We start from the raw sequence: 24,233 nt of genomic DNA on the forward strand, positions 1-24,233 counted from the left end.
TGCTCCCTTGTGGTTTTGCTGAGTTGTGGGTTCTGCTGGCCCATGGACTGATTTTCTGGCTTGGTTTGTACCTGCCTGGTTATTGTGACTTTGCCACTCCTTGGATGAAAGTTTGTTAGAGCTGTGTCTGCTACATACTATGGTAAGGTGAAGTTTCTTGATAGTAATATCTTTTTTTAGAATTTATTTTTTGTGACCCAATACAAAATGCTTGCATTCATACCTACTTTTTAAGGGTTAAATGCAATTGTGGCAGTAAATAGTAAGCAGTCAGGCTTGGCTATTGTGACAATATTGCACTGACAAATATAGGCATAAATGCAGAATCAGCACGAACAATGCAAGGCTATGTAGTATTTTGGTATTTTTCTCTGGATATTATTTTGCTCTGTAAGTCACGGGGGTCTTTTCCTAAACACCCACTGGAAACAAATCAAGGTATCACTGGACCATATAACACCTTAAGGAGCAACTATGTATAGTAGTAATACTGTTTCAAATTATATTACTGTCAGGTGTTGGACTATATCAATAAATATCAACATCAATCCTAAGCAGTCTGTTTACAGAGAGCTGCTAGTGACTCCCATGTCACCAGAGCTAACGAGGACAAATTGAATTCTGTTGCCCTGATAATGGTTGCTGCAGTACCAGAGTAGGTACTTTTCCCTGAGAAAATTAGAGCTCACCCACCAAAAAGGTTAAAGGGCAGTTTCTGTGTCATTGGTGGTAGCACACAGAGATGGGAAAGGCCTTTGAAGAACACATCACTGTGTAAGTGATCCTTCTCTGCAGGACTTCTCTGCATATGCCTCCATTTGCCTGGTTAAATTGAGCAGTACAAGTCAGTTGGCTTATGGTGGCTTTTGTCTGCTGTGGAACAAGCAGCCAAAGATGGTAAGGGGGAAAAAATGAAATTTTTTGTATCTGGCCTTACCAGATACAGAAGTAAACAATAGGTTTTGTTTGGTAGAATATGAAATGTAGAAAATACACCAGAAAATAGCCTTTTTTAGGTGACACTGGGCAAATTCCTTGCTTAGGCTGTCCTGGTTTCCAGCTGCCAGTGACCAAACTGCTCTCAGCTACACACACAGAAGCTCTTGCTATGTGTGGTGTGTGTTGGTACTGCTGTGTGCCCAGCACCTGGCTCGCTGTGTGAAGGTGCACAGTGAAGTGTGTGTTCATCTTCTCTTTTCAAAGCCTCGCTCTGTGGGTCACTGGTATTCATCCCAATGATGTATCATGCATTTCTTCCAACCTTTACTTTTTTTATTCCTTCTCCCGGTTTGCTCCTTATGTTCTCTTCCATTTCCATATTGGTGTGTATTGTGGTGGACGCTCATGTAGCGACATGCACAAGTCTCTTGTGGCACACAGGCCACCTGCTTTGCTCTTCTCTTCCCCAGTGAGCCATTACAGTGAGGGCAGGTCCTGCTGACCTTTGTCTGTTGCTCATGACTTGCAATTTAATTGATTTCCTCAGAGCCCCTGTTTATTCACCAAATATTGCCTCTTCCACACAGCTCTCAGTAACATCTTGTTTTGCACAATCACAGAAGTGAGGGCCATCACAGAATGAGGAAAACAGGTCACTTTCACTGTTGCATGAAAAGAAAGTGGTAGACAAGCTCAGGAATTCAATATTCATATCCATAGTCTCAGTGGGGATATATTATTTTGCAAGTTAGAAAGAGTATCTGTTAACACATAGCTATGTGTAGATAAACTGAAATTTTACCTCTGCAATGAGTTTTTCATTTTGCTTTATCTGCATTCAACCTTTATCAATATAAATTTATATTTTCTAATTATGCCCAATATGACCACCTAAATCCTTTCTAAAATATATTTTGCTAACCCACAAAATAATCATGTAAGTGTGTTATAAGTTTATCTCAAAATGCTTATTCTAACATTTTAGTTAAGGGTGTGAACTGTGAGCTAAGATAAAAAGTAAGCTTGTGGTATTTGAAGGTGTGTTTGTTTTGCTCTTACAGTATAGGATCATAAATATGAAAATGAACCACAAATTGTTTTGCTTAAGCACCAAAAGGAATTCGTGAGACAAGAAAGGACAAATATTTATTCAAGTACTTGAAATAGTGACCATTTGAATATATTGTTTAGGTAATTCTAGAGTCATTTGAACACAAACTGAGAGGAAGACAGTAGTTTTCTTCTACAATGTTTAGATCTATACATAAGCAGTTCTTCCTTTCTGAAAGCCTCAAAAATCTTTTTCTACTTACTATTGTGATGGAGCTGTTTCCAAAGCCTAGGGCAAGGATCTACATGGAAAGCAATGGGTTCCATAACACCAAGAAATGAAAGACAGGGTGCTGTGGCTGAACTTTGTACCTTTTTACTAATAGAGGCTTTACCCTTGATAGGGTATAACATACTTGTGAAGGGTGACAGAGTGTGCCTGTTCTGTGCCCTGGAGGGCTTGTTATTTCAGAGTAAACAAGAACCCTGTGCACATACAATACAGGGCCAAAGAACTGATTAGGCTGTGTCAGGGTTCTCATTACTCTAGCTACAGGAAATTTAACATTTTGCTCTCATTATTCAATCAGGTGCAGCTCTGTTACTGATAACTTTGAGATGTTGAACCAAAATGCAGTTTTTGCATGGGGCCTCTGCAGGATATTTCCAATTTTGCTATACGTTATTCAGAATGCTGATTTATGAGCCAAATGTTGTTCTGCACTGTTTCAATGGATTTTAAATTTGTAGTTTAGCCAAACATATTTTCTCTTGAGTAGTAAAGACTTTTGTTGTGATGAAAGAATGGCCTCATGATCATCAGATTTGTGTAGTTGAACTTGGTTTGGGGAAATAATTATAAATAAGTGGAATCTGTTGAAGAGATATGTCTACCTGCATTTCAGGACAAAGATAAATAGAGAAGTGTTGCGTTTCTCTTTTAAATATGACTATTTTCTGTTAATGTTCAATGAGTGAAATTTGGTGGTTATCATGTAGTTTAACAGAGGTTTTCTGTTTGCCAGACCAGAGATTTAATTTTTCTTCAGTTTGCCCCTTTGGCTGCTATATTTTGCAGAATCTTTTTTGCTCTGCCACTTCTGCCCACACTGTTAAGTGTAAGTTGAGATTTTCTGTTGCAGTTGACCAAATCAAGAAATTACAAACTATTTCATAGTTATGTTTGATGGTGAAGACATATGGTCTTAAGTCTGTGTAAAATGAAGGATAAGACCATCATATTTCCAACCCTTATCCTCATTAGAGCCCATGCCAGCTGTACAGATGGATGACATTGCTGTTATGTGTTCAATGGAATAAGTGCAAACATCCATATTTCACAATTTTTTGAACAGTAGAATCTTTAGAGTTGTCATTTTCCATGTAATTTAAATTACGTATATTTTAGAGACCAGCAAAAACAAAGCACATGTGGAATAAAAAAATGCTAAAAGCAAGAGACAAATACAGATGAACTGAGTATTAAAAGCATTGCTATAGTTTGTTACTCAAAAATCTTATACTGGCTCTGCTGGGCTAATGTGGCATGAGTGGGAATTAAAAGACTGTGTGGTGAAAACTGCTATGAAGGTAATACCTAAAGCACTTGACACTGGACCAGGGATGTGCAAACATAATGTAATAGGCAAAGAACAGAAGTTCTGCCTTGAAGAGTTTGTAATCTGTGCAAGACAGGGTAAGCAAAAGGGAAGTCAAGCATTTTCTTAGAGAATTATGTTTTATTTTAAGCTCAACTGGTTAATTAGTTTGTGCAGAATTGCTGATAAACTTCTCCAGGTATGAAAATTAGGCGACCAGAACCTTTAATTTGTGGCCCTTTTAACTTTAGGGTGTCTGTTAAGGAGTCTGCTATGGAGCTGCAGGTGCTGTGAATTTTGAAGTGCTTGTTTTCAATCACATCTTGCCTGGACACCTGAGTTTCAAACAGTTTTTGCTTGGCTCAGCAGAAGAGGTTATGAAGACCTCCAACAGGAGTCAAGATTTCAAAGCTTCCAGATTCACTGGAAGTTTAGAGAGAAAAGAGTAAAGTGGCAGGAGTGTGTAGTGAGGCTGAGTGAAGAAATTTAGTTGGATAAATAAGAACACAAATCAGCATTCAATGAGAATGAGATTCACATATGTAAATGTCCTGTTTTCACATAGGAAAGTGCTTTCTAAACCCCTCTGTAGTTTCTAGTAGTAGGCTAAGGCTATTTTTATGCTCCAAATAGTGTTATTTTCTGGCTGCTCATCTTCTTTAAAAAGGATGATTTCAATGTAATGTAACCAGACCTATGGATTATGGGGGAGAATGGAATTAACAACACTTAAGTAATTTCAGCATCTGGGGTAGGACCTTCCTGATCTTTACTTTCCAAGGTAGGTACTTATGTTGTTTACTGTAATACTGCTTTCTGAAATCTCTCTGGGGGGAATGCTTGTGGGTGCTTACCTCTGTTTTCTTATGTTCTGTAAAAATTCAGACCTAGAATCTCTAACCTGGGACCAGGATCACATGAGGAATTAAGTGTGTGTGTAAACAGCAACCTGGCTTGAGTTGCTGAATCTGATGTGAGCTAATCTAGGCTGCTTTGTACTACACAATTTTTCTACGCTTAAATTTATTGCAGATGAACAAATGTTTATAACACTTCTATATATTAATTATAAGAGAATAGGTATTCTAAGTAAGGATGGTGCCAGCTGGGTACATTCCTGAGAAGATGGCAAGTCTTGAGGGTCAGCTTCATCTCCATGGTTTTGGCAAAGGAAAATGTACTTTCTATATTAGATGATCTAATGACTAAATTCTGCCTTTAAAATCACCTGTGATCAAGTCTGAAGTATATGCTACCTGCATGGGTATATAATTTTGGAAGATAATTTTAGGGTTATAACTGATGTCATAGTGAAAGGACATATCCCAGTACAGACTGGGAAGAACAGCTTGCCTCAGGTGTCCAGGCTGAGACAGACCCGAACCAGTGCAGGCTGTGAGCTCCAGCGGCTCGGAGGGAGCCCGAGCAGCGCTGGTGTCCCTGCGGGGTCCCCGCGATCCTTCGCGCTGCTCCGGGCCGGGCGTGCGGCTCTCTGCCGGTGCCGGGCTCTGCGGGCTGGTTTCAGCAGAGGGCACTCTGTTCCTAACGATAGAGGAGGCGCCTTCCCGTGCTGGTGAGAAACCGAAACAGATTGGAAAAGTTTCCAGTGCAACATATTTGAACAAACTCTTCATCGGTTATGTTTAGTTCGCTGGAGCATATTTTTAACTTCAGTGGCAGGGATCAGAGCCCTTTCTCTACGTGCCGCTCTTAGCGGACTCGGCGAAAGCTTGGAACATCAGTGGAAGCCGTAGCGCAAAGGTAGACGATTTTGGCGTTTCTGTTTAGAAGATCCAAGCTCAGAGGGAGAACGAGAGCAAAGCTGTCGTACGAGACATATTCGCCAGATTTACAGTAGGAAACCTAAAAAATTATTGTAGAGGGCAGTATGATTAAAGACCTACTCGGTGTGCGAGCAGATTTGTAGCTGTATAGCGAGAGTTACTTGCAGATGAGACACAGGATGGTTGCGGTTTTGGAAGCTGCTTTGCATCAGATTCGGGGGCTGACTTCACGGTAGCTTTTGCCCCTCGGGGGAAGACGAACCACTTGGTCCCGGGCTGCCGGGGTCTCGGCCCCCGCCATCGGAGCGTCGCCAGTGCCTCCGGGGGGGGAGCGGGGGGGACCGGGCTCGCTTGGCCGCCCGCCCGTTCTGGCTGGCCGGGGAGGCAGAGGCTGCGCGGGGGGTGCCGAGCGAGCCGCGGAGCGGGAGCCGGGCCGGGCCGGGCTCTGCGCCGCAGGTGGAGGCGCCTCCGGCCGGGGCCGGGCTGCGGCGGGCGGGCGGGCGGGGGCGGCCCGCTGCCAGCAGCCTGTAGGACCTTGGCTGAGGCGCGGCGGTGGGCTGGAGCCTGGCGTGAGGGAGGGGCCGCCGCTGGCGGGGCAGGATGCTGCATCCCCGGTGCCGTGACAGCCGAGGCTCTCCCGTGCGCCGGCCGTGCCCGGCCCGCTCCCCGCCGCCCTCCCGGCTCCCCGGCGCGCCGCACCAGGTGGGTGAGCCCGGCGGCCGCCGGGGCAGGGCAGGGCAGCCCCGAGCCTCTGCCCCCAGCGGGATCCCTCGGCAAGGGGAGGGGGCGGCCGCGGTGCGGGGCGAGGGTCGCTCTGGAGGATCCCCGTGAGGGCACGGCGGAGCGGGCGCTCCGGGAGCGCAGCACCGGCGCCTGGGAAATACCACCGGAGCCCGGGGTGCTCGGCCACTTGGGGCTCTCGGCAATGCCTGGACAAGGGGGAAAAATAATAAGTCTTCTTTTATTGTCATAGTTGATACTTTTGAACGACAAAAGCATCCAGGAGGGCTAATGATTTTGGGAGGAAGGGGAACTTTATGATGTTTTTGGAGGGAGGGAATAAAACGCTTCTTTCTGTAAGGAATCTTAATTATGTTCGGTTGAACAGGTGCAAGAGCTGTTTGGATTGATGGTTTTCCTTTGGGATGCCTGCTTTTGTAGAAAGGAGTACTTTATTTGAAGGAGAAGTTTTGTATTCACTGTGTGACTTGGCAAACTTTTGGGGTGGTGGCTGAGGGGAAGGAAGGCTGTTGATGTGTGTGTATTGGGTGCATAGAGATTACTCTGGTAGTGTATGGTCTAAGGCAATAGGGTGCGTTGGCATAAGAAATTAACAGAATTATTAATATTATTACATGATGGGGGTTTTGGTAATTTTAAATTGACAAGCCCATGCTGGCCTCGTAATTGTGATGATCACTAAATAGATGGATTTTTTTTCTGAACTATTATTAAGCCCTGATTGTTTAGTCTCTGAGCTTTCAAAGGCAGTGCAAATGACTGCTGAAATCCCAGGGCTGGGCTTTCATCTTTGAATGGTGAAAGTGCTGGAAAGTACATCAGGAGTTCTATGCTCCTTGGATTTTACATTCGAGAGATCAAGTTGGTAGGGATTCCCAATTTGATAAATTCTCCTACATCCAGGAGATACCCGAGCCTATCCGCTGTTGCCAGCTTCCCCGGCCCCTCATTGTGGTCCTTTTCCGTGCCCTAATCGGAGCTGCTCACCCTGCAGGCTGTGCTCATGGCATGCGCTGCGCCTGCCGCTCTGGCCAGCGCAGCGCTGCGGTGTTTGCATTGCGCTGCTTCCAGCGGCCGGCCCAGTTTGCTTTAGTCATTGAAATTCTGGCGGAGCCCACTTGATTTTGTTTGTAACTTGAAACAATTTCTCTCAGCAGAGCCCCAAGGCATGAGGATGGCCTGCCCTAAAGCCGCTGGGCTGTCCTGGGAGATCACTTGGCTTGCTTTTGCTCTCTATGCTCACCTACAGGTAGGTAATGGACTTGTTGCTGTTGTCATTTCTGGTCCTGTATCAGGTGATCTTGCTGCAAACTTGGCATTACTGTTTTAAACCAGAAAACTGCTGAAGGAGCTACTCTGTAATTAAAAGTCTCCCAATGAGAACATTTTCCTTTCACCAAATTTTCAAAGATATTTATCTGGGAAGTGAATATTCTCTCTCCTGCTTAATAGACTGTAGCTGACTTTACCAAAGGACGAGCAAAGGCAGAGCTTGCCAGATGTGTAATGCCATGGGTCTTTCTAGGCAGCACAGCTGTTCTTTGCCCCCAGGAGTTTAAGCACCTGATAAATATTAAGGTGCTGTAAGTGACAAGGGTTGTAGAAATAGCTTGGTAGAAACATCTAAAGCATTTGGAGGTGGGAAGGCAGGGAAGGTGGCCCAAAAAGGTCTTTGCTGCAAGTGTTCAATGAGTACAGGAACCATGCAGGAAAAACCATGGCTGCCATCTGATCTATTGCCTGGCATGTGAGCCTAATCAGTTCCAAGAGGTGAGTATTTCAAGAAATATGGTGTGCTGGTGTGCTGCAGAGATGTGTTACAGTATGTCATTCTCTACACTGATAGTTCCCACAGCAAATCATGTTTCAAGGATTCTTCAGTCTTAAGTATGCATAAATCCAATTAATCCTTAGAAAAAGATGACTAAGTAAACTGAGATTTTTTTAAATAATAAATAGGAACCTTTTTTGAAGCATTGTAGTAGTTTTCAACAAAAAAGTAAATTCTTTATATGCGACCAGTGTTGTTGTATACTGTTTGTACAACTGCAATGCTGAGAAGTGGAGCCTGATGTGTTGGGTAGTATATAAACATACATCCTGAAGAATTTTGATTTGAAGAACAATACAGCAGGCAAAAGCAGTATGAAGAAACTGAAGAGACTGGGCTAGACAGCTGAGTAAGCTGTGATCAGTTTATAGTGGATGTTGAGGTTCAAGGTAGTGAGAATGGGGCTCCAATGCATCCTCAGTAGCACTGCTGAGTGCTGTGAGTGATTTGGCAAGTGAAGAACACCTCCTGTCTGTGGGTATGGTTGCAGCTAACCAGTGCACTGGTTACTTGAGTAAAGAACTTGCCATTGAAGTAAAAATTTACATCTGTATTAATTGTGCAGTGAAACACAATGTATTCAACACATGTCTGAGCAGATAGGGCCACAGTGGGATCTGGTTTTTGCCTGCATGTTGCTTATGCAAGGACAAAAATATTACAGATTTGCTGTGCCTGTTCAGCTTGTATTTTTGTGTGCAAGCAGTTGAGTGATGCTGTAATAACCAGCCCTATAAAACACTCAGGAAATAGTTATGGAGTTCTGTTAATAGTTCTGTTCAAGATAAGAATATAAACTCAGAGAAGGGACATGTTAATTTTGGTTTTCTGCCTTTTAGTTATGAAGGGACCATTTTTTACTTTTAAAGTATTTTTCTTGTATTTTTTCTTTCATATTTTTCTTATTGCAGAGCTGGAACCAGTAGTGGCATAGTTTCCTCTTCTCCACAAATGGTTTGGCATAGCTTCACTTGTCTCTTTATAATAAAAACAACCCAAACACATTGTAGTAATCAATTGGCTATTGTGAGTAGCTTTATGAACACTTCAATTCAGGTCAAATTTTATGGTCTTGATTGTCCTTTAAAATACTGTAATCTGTTTGGCATATTTGAGTTATTAGCACTTGACCCCAATCTGGTAGGAGGCCTTTTTGTTCCTAAGTTTTAGGTGTTTTATCACAATTTTAGGCACATTAAAGATATTTTATATTATTTAACATAACATTTTTGGTATCCAATATCCATTAATTCTTTAATTGGTTGCTTGGGGCCATACTAAATGGACCACACACAGTCATTTTGCCCTAATATTATACCATAACTTCCACTTCTGTTGTTTTTGGCTATTAAAGTGCTTATGTCTAGAGCTAATCAATTAGAAACAATTGGATGCTGGGCAAGGTCACAAGTCTATGTCATATCACTTATATGCAATTGATTAATTTCATCCTACTTGAGGCAGGTACAGAATAAAAAAAATTACCATTTAAAAAGAATGTGGTAGAAATGTGGTATGAATGTAATGCAAAGAAAACTTTAACATGAGAAGTTGTGAAAAAGAGGTAGCTGCTCCTGAGAAGCAATGGAACTTAACTTTGGTTATAGGAGTCCTTTCTGATTCTTCACAGCATGGTAATAAGCAGTGAGGTGTTTAGCTGGGCTCCAAAATTATCTCTGCTCTTGTGGATGTGCTGTGTCTCAAACTTGACAAAATTATTTTGTCAATGGCAAATTAGTTGCCATACTAGTAGGTAAATTAGGTTTCCTAGGATAACCCAGGGAATAGTTTACCCCTGAGCATTGTTGAGCTGGCTGATTGTTAAATCTGTTCTGTGACCAGGAGCAGTGACATAAATCACTCAGGAAGAGATCCCTTGTGGGTAAGACTTGGCCATGTTCTTTTGCAAGTACAGAGCCGACCTTTTCTTGTATGTGCCAATATAAATGAAATTAATGGAACTGCGTTAGTCTAAAGCCAGTGGTAATACAAGTAGATTACGTAGATATGTTTTTCTTGAAAACAAACAAGATACTTGTCTATCAAATGGCAGCAGCAGCATGGGATAATTCATTGTTTCTAAAGATTTAAATGATGGCTCTATCCAAAGAAGTTACTCTGTTCTACCAATTATGTGTATTTGGGAGTGCCCTAGCATTGCATTTATTGCTAAATATTGCTTAAAGGTCTCCGCATTTTCCTCACATTGTAGCAGGAGAGCTATTAATTATACAGATTTTAGGAGAAGGTTAAGCTAACAATAGAAGTGTCCAAGTCCAGTTCTGCTGTTTTGAAGTGTTCTCTTGAGTACATATTGCTTCATATTGGTAATTGAAAAGGCAGGATGTTCAGCCTGGTAACCAACTCTTTCTTAACCTTGTGATGATATTTTATTACACCATTCAACTAGATGCTGTTATATTTGTTATGAAATGTATGTAGGACTGTATATCTTTATAGTCTCACTAGTGCATTACTGGCAGGAAGAAACGATGGCTATCAGATTTGTATGGGCAAATATATATCAAGAATTTTACACATGGCTTCATTTTAGATTTTTTCTCTGGTATGTTGTTTTCAAATCAGGAATAAGCTGATATTTTCTTATGTTCCTATGGTCTAAATTAAACCCTCTACAAGTCAGTACATTTTGCCTCCAAAGACCATGGGGTTGGTAATGTGTGCAGAGGGAGTAACAGCAAAGACACCATGTCTGGGTATTTAAGAAGCATTAAGTCTTGGTTTCTATGGAAGGGAAAGTTTCATAGGTCATAAATTCATTCAATAAACTGTTGGTTGCTTCCATGATTTATGTTCCTGCAATCCCTGCCTGCATTATGGTCTTTTCTAACTATCTGTGATATTTTGGAAATGAAGGATATACATACTGAAAACATTATTGTCTTCAAAATGATTCTGCCATAACCAATCTGCCAAAAACTACCAACATAGTAAATGTCTTTAAGGCTGAGCTTTGCAAGGCCAAAAATCTGATGTCCATTATATGACGTAGTGGACTTGGAGACCATCTTCATGGAAAACCTTTGGATTATTGTTTTACAGTCACCGAATGTATTGCACACTGATGTCCAGAAAATAGATTATGAGCTACATACCACACAACATTCTTAAGTCTCCAGTAACCCTGATCAGAAATATCAGGGTGAGATTGGCAAGTCCTGAGTTAAACCAGAAACAGTTTTCTGTTTTGGTAGGCAGGTGGCAATTCTGCACCCATCTGGAGTTTTGCCATCAGCCCCAAAAGGCCTGTGGTTTTATTCTTAGTGTTAAGATTGCATTGCTGCTTCTAAAGACAAATAACATATCTGAGGCTCTGTACAAGTATTCTGACTTAAAATATTCATTGCTATTGACAAGGCTGCAACTCAGTGACTGCATTACCAGAAAACTTATGCTTAAATTTCTGAACGTGCTTTAAATTTATGACTGATAATGATTGCTCAGCCGGTGCTCATAGAATCTGAACTGCTGTTGCCCCTGGTTTACAATCCAATAGTGGAATTGCCTGAAAAGCTGATGTTTCTTGTGACTTGAGGCACAAACTATGTATGAATACTTACTTTTCAAAATGTGTCATAAAAAATTAAAGTCAGCTATGGGAGAGGACCAAGAGTCATCAATGAAGGCACCCCTTTACTATCTAAGTTATTCATTATGATGATAATTTATCGTGAAGTTACACTGAAAGTTGGACAGATATTCTCAGATCAGTTGTGTATAGAGCTGCATGTTTTTGTTTCCAAAACCAGATATCCAAGAGTCTGGTATACTTCAAGAAGCCTCAAGGATAGGAATAATTTCTAACAACTGCCAGTGGCTTCTAATTTCTCTCGAAAGAGTAGTCAAGAAATGAAGGAATGGCTCTAGGATGATTTGGTTTAGAAGACACTTGAATGCTTAGTCACTGATAATTACTCATTCAGGTCTGCTTAGTGCAGCTGCATCCCTCATATTCCTTACCAAACTGGGGCATAAACAGCACTGAGGTGGCAGGTTTGTACAGTGCACCAAATCCCATTCCTGCCTTTGCATCACAGAAAATGTACATGATTGATTGTACTGATATTAGAGCTCTTCCTCTTCATCCAGAATTCAAGATTTAGCCATCCAGTATAATGCATTTTGCTTTGCAAGAACATACATTTTAAAATCTGAGTCCTTTTCATTTGCTGTTACTTCTATAACCTGTAGCTTCATATATTTGTCCTTATGTTCAGTTTTTATGTCTAAAGATTTTCTTTAAACATTTCTCCATGCTTTCCTGAATCCCCAGGAGCTCCAATATGGCTTGCAATCAAGTAGTAAAGTGAATTCAGTGATAGTGGAAGCAGATTCATAATCATGCATCTATAGCTGTTGGCATTGTAAATCTATGCAAGAAATCTCAGGTATAACTTATATCATATTGTGCAAATATTGTACTTTAGTCAAATCCATGTGTCAGTACAGTTTTATACAGTTAACAATACTGATGATAATTCTGTGGCTGTGCACAGTCCAACAGAATCACACTTGAACAATTCCAGTGTCATTCTTATTAGGCAAAATCTCTGCAAAACAGGGGCAGTTTGTGCATGGTGAAAAAATGGATTTGTTTTTGAAGTACGATTTGATAGTGAGCACAACATTCCATAAGGGACATTGGACACAACCATGGCAGCTCCAGAGAGAATACTGAGACCCATGTGGGAGCTGTACAGCACTGCAGTTCTGATGTGCTCCATGCACTCACTTTATTGTCAGTGATAGACAGTAACTCCTTCAGGTTTTGAAGTCATGCACATAACTTCCTTTCCTGTAAGGGGAGAACTTGGTATTAGCTGAGGACTATAGACTGTCAAGTGCCCTAGCATTTAAGGGTCAGTTTTCAAAATTCCCTCACTTCAGCTTGTTAGGAGGAAGGACGGCTCTGTGAACTCCTTTTTGGTTGATGACAGCCATACAAGAGTGCTAAATTAATGCAGATAGAGCAGGGTTTTCAAAAGAGTTTGTGGAGTCTTTGTTTTGATGTCTTTCGGTAAGACCCAAGATGTTAAATACAAACATTAAGTGCTCAATTGCATTGTTAAATGCTTAGCTGGATTTTTCAAAACAAGGTAAATTTCAATTAACCTAATGGGAGCCAGGCATTAGATGCCTTAGGCACTTCTAAAAAGTCTGGCTTAGTATTTTAAATCATACTTAGCTGATTAAAGCAAAATTTTCACCCTAGAAATCTTTTGAAATAATAGCTTTCTGGTGTGTGAATTCTAGTACTCAAGTGCATATTTGATAGCATTTGAGAAGTGCAAGTACAAGTGTCACGTGTTTATAAAGAGAGGGCAGTTTTTGAGAACTTGGCCTAATAAATCCCTTCCAGAGAGCATATTACATAAAGTGTTTAGCAACAATGTTATTTCTGTTTCTAATTTTGTATTTATTAGATTTAACATCATTATGGAGGGAAAATGAGAACAATATTTTCAGACTGTTTTGAGAAATGTGGTTTCCAAGAATTGTCAGTTTGTCATGCTTCTGGATGCGCTGGAAACACAGTGAATGCAAGTTAGCTCAACAAAATTGTGAAGCAATATTAAAACTGCATTTATGATTGCAGTTACTAGATTGTTGCTGTATGCTAATGGTTGTCATTGGTGTCCTGGTGGGAGGTCCCAACTGCTTAATGAGACTGATTTGTACCATGAAATAAGTGGAATGTTTGTTTATATGTAGAAGCATGTATTTCTGTGTTTAGGTTATGGTGTTTTTTTCTGTTGTCAGGTGCTTTGCCAAAAAATTGAAACTGCTTAAAATTTATAGGACATAGTCTGTAAGTGCATGCAAGCAAAACAGGGCAACATTTACAGTGTATATTTGTGAAAGGACCTATGGGGGCTCACTGCATGGTAAATCAAGGTGTAGAGGAGAGTTTTAGTTGCCTGATCTCCTGTCTTTTAGAACCAATGAAGTAAGGTGACATGGACACACCTGCACTGCTGGAGAGTGTGAAGAGTGAGGGATTGTGTTTCCTCAGTCTCTGGCAGTAAGTGTTTCCTGGCATGCACCTTGCTGAAGCTCTGAGAAGATTGCAGGAACTGGCTTTATTCCCAGCTGGCTGATTCAGCAAGAAATTAACTCCAAACCCCCTGTTTTTGTTGCAATTTCCCTGCTTATATACGTGGCTGTTCCAGGCTATCTATTGGGATGGAGAAATGTGAAGGGACAGGTACTGGTTCTGATAAATTCAGATTTGCCTCTTCAGATAGACATTTTATTTTCTTTCTGACTACTGCAGCTTCTTGTGGTGTAGAAGTGGTGTGGAAGCAGAAGGCTGAACAAGTTCAGTGCTCTCTGTGGATGTATGACAAAAGAAATATGCTAATATGTAATTTGTCTTCCTCTCCTGAGAGTCTTCTCTTATTAGATGTTTTCAAGGTCACATTACTCATTTGATGTTTTGTTTTCTTGAGTCTTCAAATACTTTAAAACCATTCCCTGGTTGAGTAACATGGCTGTTGGCTGGAAAACCCAATAGCACAGTAGTGTCTTGAGTATTGTCTGCTTGCTAGGCAATACCCTACCTGTAAACTGCCAGGTACATGTGGCATATTATGGATTCTTTCAGCTGATCTCATCAGCACTTCTGTTGAAAGCAGGACAGAAAATACATCTGTTCCTGAAGAGATGGGCTGTGTGTGCTGTATGCTATGTAGGGGATTTTGCTAAAGCTACTGACTGATAAGACTGCTTGAGCAGGCTCTGGTTTTGTCCCCTGATTTTTATAACTTTATTTACATGAATGTAAGGTGCTTTATTGACTAACAAATTACATGTTTCCTTTAGACTGGTGGTTCTCACATAAGCATTTTCATAGAACAGCAGTTAACAGTGCTAATTGGATGTTAGCAAATGATATGAAAGGGAGGTGTAAGACAAAGAGAATCATACTTTCACTGTAGGAATTCCTGGTGCACTGTATACAGCTCAAATCCTTTAGGAATGGGGTCGAAACGTTAGGCAGGAATCAGCTGGTAACTTGTTTCTTTCAGTGTAAGAACTGAGGGCCTTTAAATAAAACTGCTAGGTGGGAGACTGAACACAATGAAGCGTGGGTTTCTTCCATGTCATGGTAATGGTATTTGGCACTCCTTCCCATACTTTTGGAGTAGAAAGCTTACATGGATGTCAGGGGAGACAGGGTGAGTGCTGGGAAGATCCACTTCACAGTAATGTACAGATGAACCCCAGCAGGCTGGGAAGGTGAGTCCAGGAAATTATTGCAGCATTCTTGCTCAGCATGTGCTTTTTGGGGTGTTGTTGGAAGCTGCTAGACTGGATGGTTCCTTGATCTGAATCAGTTCAGCTGTTCTTAGGTCATTTTGGTGTTCCTCAGGGCAATACTTGAACATCATTGAACTAGAACCAGTTCTAGATTTATGTCACTTATGAATCATCATTTAAAAATTAACAAAAATATAAGCTCCAAACTGCAGGAATATCTGGAAGATTGTCCTGGACATGAGAACTTGCTCTAAACCTAAATGGGTACCTACATTCTGAGCTTCTTTGTGTCTGCTGGGAATATTTTTTTATTTTTATGTTGTTACTAATTTTTTGCAAATATTTTTAGGATGTTTCTGTTATATTTTCAAGTGGTAGAATTTTAGAATGATTTTTCAAGTATTTGAGGAAATTCAGGCTTAATTGCTGGAATAGCTTCTTGTTTTTAAGGAAGCACTCGTATTTTCTTGAGAAAGATAAATAGAGAAACAGCTTCTGATGGCTTAGCTTAAGTTCCACTTCCATTATGTGATCAGTCTTTCTGTAAAACACAAATATTCCAGACATTTTCCCTGCATGAGAGAGCACTTGCCTTCCCCTCAATGTGAAATTGCACACCCAAATGCTTTTCCCGTTTCCTTTTCCTCCCTCTTCCAGTTAAATTTGGAACACAATAGGTTGGTTAAAACTATAAGGAAAACCTCCAGAATGCTGTCTTAACATATGGGGTTTTACCATGCAGCTGTTTATCTTCTGCTAGGAGGGGATTATAAATGTATTTTTAATGCCAGGAGCTGGGCTTAAAATGCCATTAGTTATCTGGTGGGAATAGATTGGAAAATTAGTAAGCAATTAGATCAGTGGGCAAATACATTTTACTTAATTTTCTAAGTCTCATGGGCCTTTCCAATATCCTGTTAGCATCCCCTGTTCTTAACACCCAACCTTTTAAAGCTTTTCCCTTATGCAGTGTGACAATAAAAGGGAAAATTTTGTTTAACTAATAAATTTAAAAAAAAATTAATTTTAATTTAAAAATCCCCAACTTGCATGGTTTCTCCGAGGGAACCAGAGATGTTCTTGGAACACTAAGCTTTTCTTGGAGAAAATTTCTTCCTGTAGATAACCATCTTGAGAAGGGCCTTAGATGGGATAACAAAACATGTGGGTTTTGTTCTGATCTTTTGAACTTGCTTGAATTATGTCCTTAGCAGACATCAATGATGCATTTGTTTATAATTGCTTATTTTTATTGCTGAATTTAGACCTCTGTGAGCCATCTGTAATGTGTCACATAGATGCCACTATTTAGAAATGGGGGAAATGTAGGAATTATAAACTTTCTTTTTACTATTTTAAATGTTAAGGCCAGTCTTTGAGAATACTGAGGAAAAGGCCTAGTCCTCTTGCCCTGTACTGAGTGTCTCATCATTCCTTGTCTGCCAAAAGCTCACTTTGATTCAGTGATAATATGAGGGCTCTTGTACTCCAAGCTCTACAAGATTTCAGTTGTGAAAAAGATCCTTCATGAGATTGCTGTGCCACAAGTGAGACCTTATTTTGTAAAATTCAGGGTTTCTATTTCAACAGTACAGCATCAGTGGGAGGTTTTCTGGAGGAAGACCTGACCATAGGAAGCAGGCTGAGGCTGAATTTTAGAAGTGCTAACTACTTGCTATCATATTTCCTGTTGTGTGGTGTCAATCAGTCCATCTCTTCATCATATAACTGCTAAGGACAGATGGCATTTAAAGTGTTGCCTGCAGCTGTTTTCTTGAAAAATGGCTGTATTTGTCACTTAGGAAAAAAAAAAAAGAAGCAGAAATAATAAAGCTAATTTTCCTGTTGCTTATAAGCCTTGCAAGAGTTGAAGTGATTTCCATTTTTTACAAGTCACTTTTTCATTCTGTGTCACTGAAGACCATTTTATCAGGTGTTATGGTCCTTCTCTGTTGGCAGGAGTTCCTCTGAACTGCTGTAGAGGCAAACATCAAAACTGGTCCTTAGAGCACGTGCATTGTTTTTCAGGAGAACTGAAGCTGAATGTGGAAACTCATTTTTTAAAAATTAATGTGGCTTTTTGCCAGAATTATTATCTTCAGGAGGTGTGTCTGAACCTTTTAAAGGGTTGCAGTCTGCATTGCATGGTGCAGTTCTGAGAGTGAAAAGAGGGAGACAGGAGTACACCACCAGGGAGGAAGACAGAGCTGATTTCTACATGTAGCAGCATTTTGTCTGTGCAGATGAAAATTGACATCATGGTGTAGGAATGTTGACAGTGTTTTGCATTTTGCTAGCTGCACTTACTGGAAAGCATGTGTTTCAAAGGGAGTTTTCAATTTTTATAAGTCTTTGCTTCCATATTAGCCCAGTCTTATTTTGAATGTAGACTTGAGCTATGAATAAAATTTAACTCATGGAGTAAGATTCCTCTGGCATGAAATGTGAATGAATAATGCAAACATTAACTAGTAATGTACATGTCTGGGTCAGAATAGTCAAAGCCAACCTTTAGGTTCCACTGTCACCACTCAACATTGTCTTATTCTGTTCAAGAATGCCTTACTCTGAGAGTAAGGATGCTGAGTTTGGATGATCTTCTCTCAAGAAAAGCTGCACTAAGTGTGGAGAAAGCTTAGCTGGCTGCACAAAGCCAACCCTTTGGTTGTGGGAAATTCCCACTGATGTGATTTCTTAGTTCCGGATGGGTCTGTGAAAGGAGTGAGCCTAGAAGTGAAGAAAAAAGACTTACAGCAATGAAAAAGAGGCACTAGTTCTTCATCTGGAGAGTAATCATTCAGATGAAATTGGCAAAATTCAATTAGATTATCTTTCAATAATGGGCTGACCTCTCTCTTTGACCTTCATAATCCAATTAATTTTCCCAGAGTTATGTGCTATGTAGAAAGTTGGCAACCCAAGTTTCCCATGTCATCAACTCTATCCAGTCTCCTGAGAAAAGTTTTTTTAAGTGCAACATCCTTGCACCTGCTAGTTCTTCACCAGCTCTTCCCAAAATCAGACTGTTCTGAACACCTTCATGAATTTATTCCATGTTACCAAAGCAATTTACTGACTTCAGTAATGGGATTCCCCAGCTCATAGGAGACAGACCAGTTCCATTAACCTGTTCTTGTAGTGAAGACCCAATTCTTTTTTCAGTGTCTGGGATAGATGGGTTTGGAAGAGTTAGACATCTGTGTTCTGAGATATTACATCTGCACCTTTAGGTGAAATCAAAAGCATCAAGTCTGTTCCTTTGCCTGCAGAGAAAAGTTAGCACATTTTTTCATGAGGAGCATTTAACATCTCTAGAAAAATTCAACTCTCTGCTTCAGGTGTGCAATGTCTCACTTCACTGCTGAAATTTTAAACTTTGTTCCTATGTGTCTGCTATATGGAAATACATGCATGTGTGGCATGTGTGATTGCACTAACGAAGTCTCGGGCAAACTGAGATTGTTTTTAGCTGAATTTTAGTCTGAATCAAGTGTTAGAAAGCTGCAGGCTCCTGATGGGCTCTTCCCTGTATATACGTTACAGTGCTGCTGCATAAAACAATGATTTACCCCAACATTATTTTTAGTTGAGAAATTAGAAACAATCAGAGCTTTTTGTACAGCTGAATAAGAATATGGGGTGAGAAAAATGAGGAATGGTGCTTCATGTTGAAGGGTGATGTACTTTGCTAGGCTGAATACCTGCTCTGGGAGTTGCAGTGGCATGATAGGTTTTGTAAAATAGAGAGCTGCTTGCATGATTTTGTGTGGGAATTGACTCTTTTAATAAAGTAGCTAAGGAAAAAAAAATCCCGTTCAGAGCTGCATAATTAACATCAGATAGGTGAGAAATAATGTATATTCCTACTCAGAGCACCTGAGTAGGAATAAAATTTGGATTTCTGGGGACATTCTTGATTCTAATGGATCTTGCTTTCAGCAGCTCATTACTCTGTGCAGGTATTTGTGTTGAAATTTGTCCAGTTCTCTTCCCTGATACTTGTTCTGTTCAGCTTTTAAGATGCTGGTGTAGCTCACCTGTGTCTGTTGCTCTTTTTGGAGCAGTGCAGTTTCTGGGGGCTGTCAGAAGGGATTTTTCCCTCTGGGTTTTGTGAGGATTGGTGAGGTACTCAGCTGCTCCCCAAGGCTCTGGGGCTGCACAGGGCTCTCAGTGGGCTCAGTCCTGCCTGCTCTGAAGGGCACGTGAGAACTCCTGGTTTTCAGAGCCACGTAAGCTGACTTGCAAGGCTCTCACCTAGCTGATATTTTCCTACAGCTTGGTAATGTTTACTCTATTTTTATTTGTCAACTGCAAAAAATTCAATGATTAGTCTTAATATTTTGTCAGAACATTTCCACACAACCAACTGTATTTCAAATATGTCTCAAATGTTCAATTAATTGTCATGATACCTACCTATGACTTTTATTGTTTATTTCTAGAGTCTGATTTCAAGTAGAGTGAGAACTGTACAAGCTTTATTGTTAGGGGTGAAATTTAAACTTTATTTGGATTAAGTGTTTAATAATATAATTTGCTGCATATGTTGCAAATACAAGCTGCTATGAATAGATCCTCTGTAAAAAAAAACATTTGATATGTTATGTATGGACTTAAATCCAATATGTTGTTATCTTTAACTGAAGAAAATTATAAGAAGAGATTTACAGAGGAGGGTTTATTCTATTAACTTTAATTTCTTTAAAACTTTCCTCAACTGAAGTTGAATTTGATTTCTGTATTTTGACTTTGTTTAAAGTGTGCTGTACATAACTTCCTCTGTTCCTTGAATATTATTCTGAAAATACTACAAATTGGCTGTTTTTCATCTACATGGGAAGAGAAAAATAGAATTAGTAGCAATAGATGGATTATTTATTTAAGGGGGGTGCCCTGATTTTCTATTTGTCCACTCACAGTAGACTTGAGGATTTAAGCACAAGGTTTCCTGTTACATTACTAGATTTTTAAAGATGTAATTTCTATACCTTGCAAAGAACTGTGAGGGAGACCCTCCCTTTCCTACATGTCTTTGGCCCCCAACCTCCCAGGAAGTATTAGTACAGAACACACTGATTTAGAATAGGTATTGGTTTGGATTCTTATGACTTTTAGTTAATTTGGAATGACTCTGTGTTTGTAAATGGCAGAAATGAAAAGTTCTGGACTATTTTGAGATTTAGAGACCATATTAAATCTTCTTGGCCTAGAACTTTTGAACTGGAGATTTAATTATTGTCCCACCTACTTTTAAAGTGTGTAGCTGCTTCTTTGAGGGTTTTATATAAGTAGGTAGTCAGTTTTTTTTTTTTTAATTGGTTGTATTTTTTTATAGAACAATTTGCAGTCAGTGCCTTTATTATTAAAGCTGGAACAACACAAAATGTGAGAAAACACTGGATGCATTATCTTAACTTAAAAATTATATAGGGAAGGAACAAGTCTCATTCAGTCATTTTTGAATGGTTTTCTGCAAGAGGGCAAAAAATTTTAGACCTTGTGCAATGTGTAGGATTTCCTTCAGCCTTTCCACCAGGAACTATAAAAAGGTTGTATAAAGACACAGAATAATTACAGCCTGAGTCAGGCCAGCAAGTTGACTTTTTTCACTATAATCACGATAAAAGAACATCTATCTTGGCCAAAAGAACTGGGCTCTGAAGTAGAGATGTTCTGGACTGATAATTCCAAGTGCAGCCAATCTTGCAGACAAATACACAGGTTAAGATTTATATTTGGATCTTGTTATTTAAAATGGTTGCTGTTTAGGCTTCTTATAATAGCATTTTACTCTGTGTAGGGTGCAGAGGAATCCAGGATGGTAAAATGTGCAAATGGAAATAGGAATACTGCCACAGATAACTCCAGCATGGCTTAACAGTGAGACTCTTATTGTTTTCAGTTTGCAAAGCAGTGAAGAAAAGAATGTGAAGAAATGTATAATTATGGAGGATAAGAATAGATCAACTGAATCAGGAAGATCACAGTATTTCACACCACTGCAAGTTCGCCAGATTGTGAAGGCTCCAACTTCAGTAGTTTCTGGTGTTGTGGTTGTCTTTAGTCTGAGAAGTTATAGATGGATAGGGCAAAAGGAATATTCTGCAATTAAATAAAAGGGCAGATGAATTTATTTCCCTCCCTTTGCACAGTCCATTGTTCTTGGATTCTGTCTGTATTTTGAAAAGTCTTAGAATGCTAAAGACAAACATATGAGAATCTGGAACCATGCTAAAGCTTTAGATACTGAGCTGTTAGGGTTGGCCTCCGAGCTCACATTAGCTTGTACTGGCAAACTAAGAGCTGACTGTGGATAAGAAAATTCAGGGGAGGTTATTGCCACAGATCCTTCCCAAAGTGCTCAGGAATAGTTGAAAAATATTCTGTAGGAATAGTGCCCCTCTGTAAATCTTTAAAATTAAACTATTCTGTCAAGAATGCTGTCTAACCTTAAGTGCAAATGGTAGTGGTAAAAGAGCAGCTGCTAGGTATACAAGAGTAGGTGATCTTGCACCACTGGTTAGACATGAGGCATGTATTGGGGACCCCACATTTCCCCTGGCCCTGGCTGCTTTTAAAAGTAGTGAGCAGATTATCCCATGTCCTACAAGAGGCATGACAGTCTTTCAAAAGACAAGGTCAAGGGGAAAACCCAAGATTGTGTACTCTTTCAGAATCCAGTATATAAAAGCTGGTTTTGAAAAGCTTTTCCTTAGTAGTCATCCTACTTCTGAGGAAAATAGTGGTGTTTTCCACTTGGCTGGAGCAGGAGAGGCTGAATGAGTGGCCTTCAAAGGATGTCCATGGCTCTTAGAGCTGATTGCTCATTTTGCATGCAAGGTAAATGTGTTTGAGATTTGATTGTACCAGCAGCAACAATAAGAGTCAGTCCCTCCACAGCCTTTATTGTTCAATCAGGAGGGTTTTTCACTACAGTCTGTGCTTTGTATCCAGTCGTGGATCTCCAAGTTCAGCTGCTGGTAGATTCAGTGAAATGCCAGTAACTTGGTACCTGCTGAAAAGTTATCACTTCCTCCAGTTACCTTCTTCAAACTGCTGGTAAAGAGAAGGAAATGACCATTTATCCTACTGTCCATCTGCTATGCCATCATAAACTCCAGAGCGATGTTCCGGAGTAAAATTATTCTGTTAAATTTCCTGTAGAAAGACAATCATAATTGGAAAGCAGTGCATGACTTATGACCTGTCTCAGCTCATCTGTCCTGGGAACCATCCATTGTGCATCCACATCTGCTCCTGTACACCCACACAGGATGGGAAGATATTCCTCCACAGGAAGGTCTTCCGTTCCCTCCGAGTGCAGGTGGTATGTATTGGCAAACCCTCTCTTGTGGACGTGGGGGCCAAGTTCCCAGAGCAGTGCACACAGAGAGGAGGAATTCACTCAGCTGCTAGAATGAGAATACAAGATGAGTGAGCAGGAATGCAATCACAGGGCCCATCTTTCCGTGCTCCTTCTGTGATAACTCTTTCACTCACTTCTACTTGCTACTTGTTGCATTTGAAATATTGACTATTAGGAGACTAAAATTACTATATAATGGGATCAGTCACAAGGAAGACACTTGGTACTTAAAATATTTAAAGAAAATGCAGAGCATTTAATAGGGCATCATATGTTTTTAAATTCCAAAACTCTAGACAATGGCTTGCCTTTGAATTACAGATGTTCCTGAGTGCTGTCCATTTTTTATCCTTTATTTGTTCATTGAATGCCTTTCTGTAATCACCTGGATCATTTTAATATTGCTTAACAAAATTTCTTTGCTGGACATGGAAGATGGGTGATAAAGTTGTAGTGTTGAAACTACCCTGATTAGAGCAGGCCCCCTGTTCTGAATTAGCAGTTTCTATTTTCATTTTATGTCTGACTTGCTCAGCTGTGTCTTTTAACACTTCAGCAATTCTGCTTCATTCAGAGGATTTATTTCATTCTTTCCAGCAGCAGGGCCTTTGTTTATCTTTTCTCACCTCAGTAAGAGCCCTTTCCCCTTCACCGTATCAGTCCTCCAGCATTACTGTACACATTGCAGAGAAGAATAAAAATGAGTCATTAAACTAATGACCATTAGTTTTAACAGTTGTCAGTGAACAGATGCCTGCAGTGCCTGTCATGTGAGCTTTTAATTGCTCTGGGGTTTGCTGCTAAAGCAGAGTAATCTAAGTAGTGGCTTATTAGTGAGCATACATGTGAAATGCTGTCAGTTAGTGCTGGTAAATGAGTTGTGACCAGGAAGGGAACAATCTTCAAGCTAATGGTTGGTCCTCTTACACAGTTGCATTATTTGGTTTTTGTTCTGGCGTTGAACCTTTTTCTAGTTAGCATTTAATTTCTAATGCTGCATAGTGTGTCTGGCTCAGCACAACACACAGTTAAAACTTTGCTCTGCTTGAGATGCTTTCACTGGCAAGAGAGAAAGATGAAATATACTTGAACAACCACCCTTTCTCCCTTGCAAAAAGTGAGAGGAAGCTGAAAAATGGACGGATCATAAATATCAAGACTGGCATCACTGGACTGAAGGAATAGTTAAGCTGAGATTTAAATGTAGCTAAATTAGAGAGCTTGGAGAAGTGAGTTGCAGTCTTTGAACAGTGGGCCTCAGTCTGGGAAACCATTTCAGCAGTAGCACATCAGGTGGGAATGATGATGCTGGAAGTCACTGTCAATAATGTCAAAGTGGCAGACAGATGGTAAGACAAAAGTAATTTCTTAGGGAAAAATGGTTTACTATGAAGTAGCATGCTTTGCCTCATGGTGTATCAGAATTCCTGACACCAGTAAAGCACAAAAAGCTTAAAACCTTTAGAGTATTTGCTGAAGTGTGCTTGAGACTTAGAAACTGCGTGCTATGAACAGTTTCTTTTGGGAATTTCTTTTTAAAATCATGCTGAAACAGGTGTGCACACGTGGAGGGCGCTTGGCTGAAAGGCATTCACCTCATGTGCCTTATTAATAGCCTTAAACCAACATTCCTACAGCAGAAC

General features: G+C 40.2%; 1 protein-coding gene across 7 annotated transcripts in view; it reads left to right on the forward strand.

Moving 5' to 3' along the window:
• Window positions 1-5,188: 5,188 nt before the first annotated feature.
• ADAMTSL3 (ADAMTS like 3) overlaps window positions 5,189-24,233 on the forward strand; it is a 170,678-nt gene continuing 151,633 nt past the window's right edge. For 2 of the 7 annotated variants that reach the window (XM_030954939.1, XM_030954945.1), the window contains exons 1-2: window positions 5,956-6,073; window positions 7,270-7,361. In XM_030954939.1, the coding sequence (XP_030810799.1) occupies window positions 7,281-7,361 (81 nt within the window). In that variant the 5' untranslated portion in view covers window positions 5,956-6,073; window positions 7,270-7,280. Of the gene's footprint in view, window positions 5,349-5,527; window positions 5,604-5,955; window positions 6,074-7,266; window positions 7,362-24,233 lie in introns of those variants that run through there. The other 5 variants (XM_030954940.1, XM_030954942.1, XM_030954943.1 and 2 more) reach the window with 5 other exon arrangements.

The sequence above is a fragment of the Camarhynchus parvulus genome, chromosome 10 (assembly GCF_901933205.1).
Source record: "Camarhynchus parvulus chromosome 10, STF_HiC, whole genome shotgun sequence".
NCBI classification, from domain to species: domain Eukaryota; kingdom Metazoa; phylum Chordata; class Aves; order Passeriformes; family Thraupidae; genus Camarhynchus; species Camarhynchus parvulus.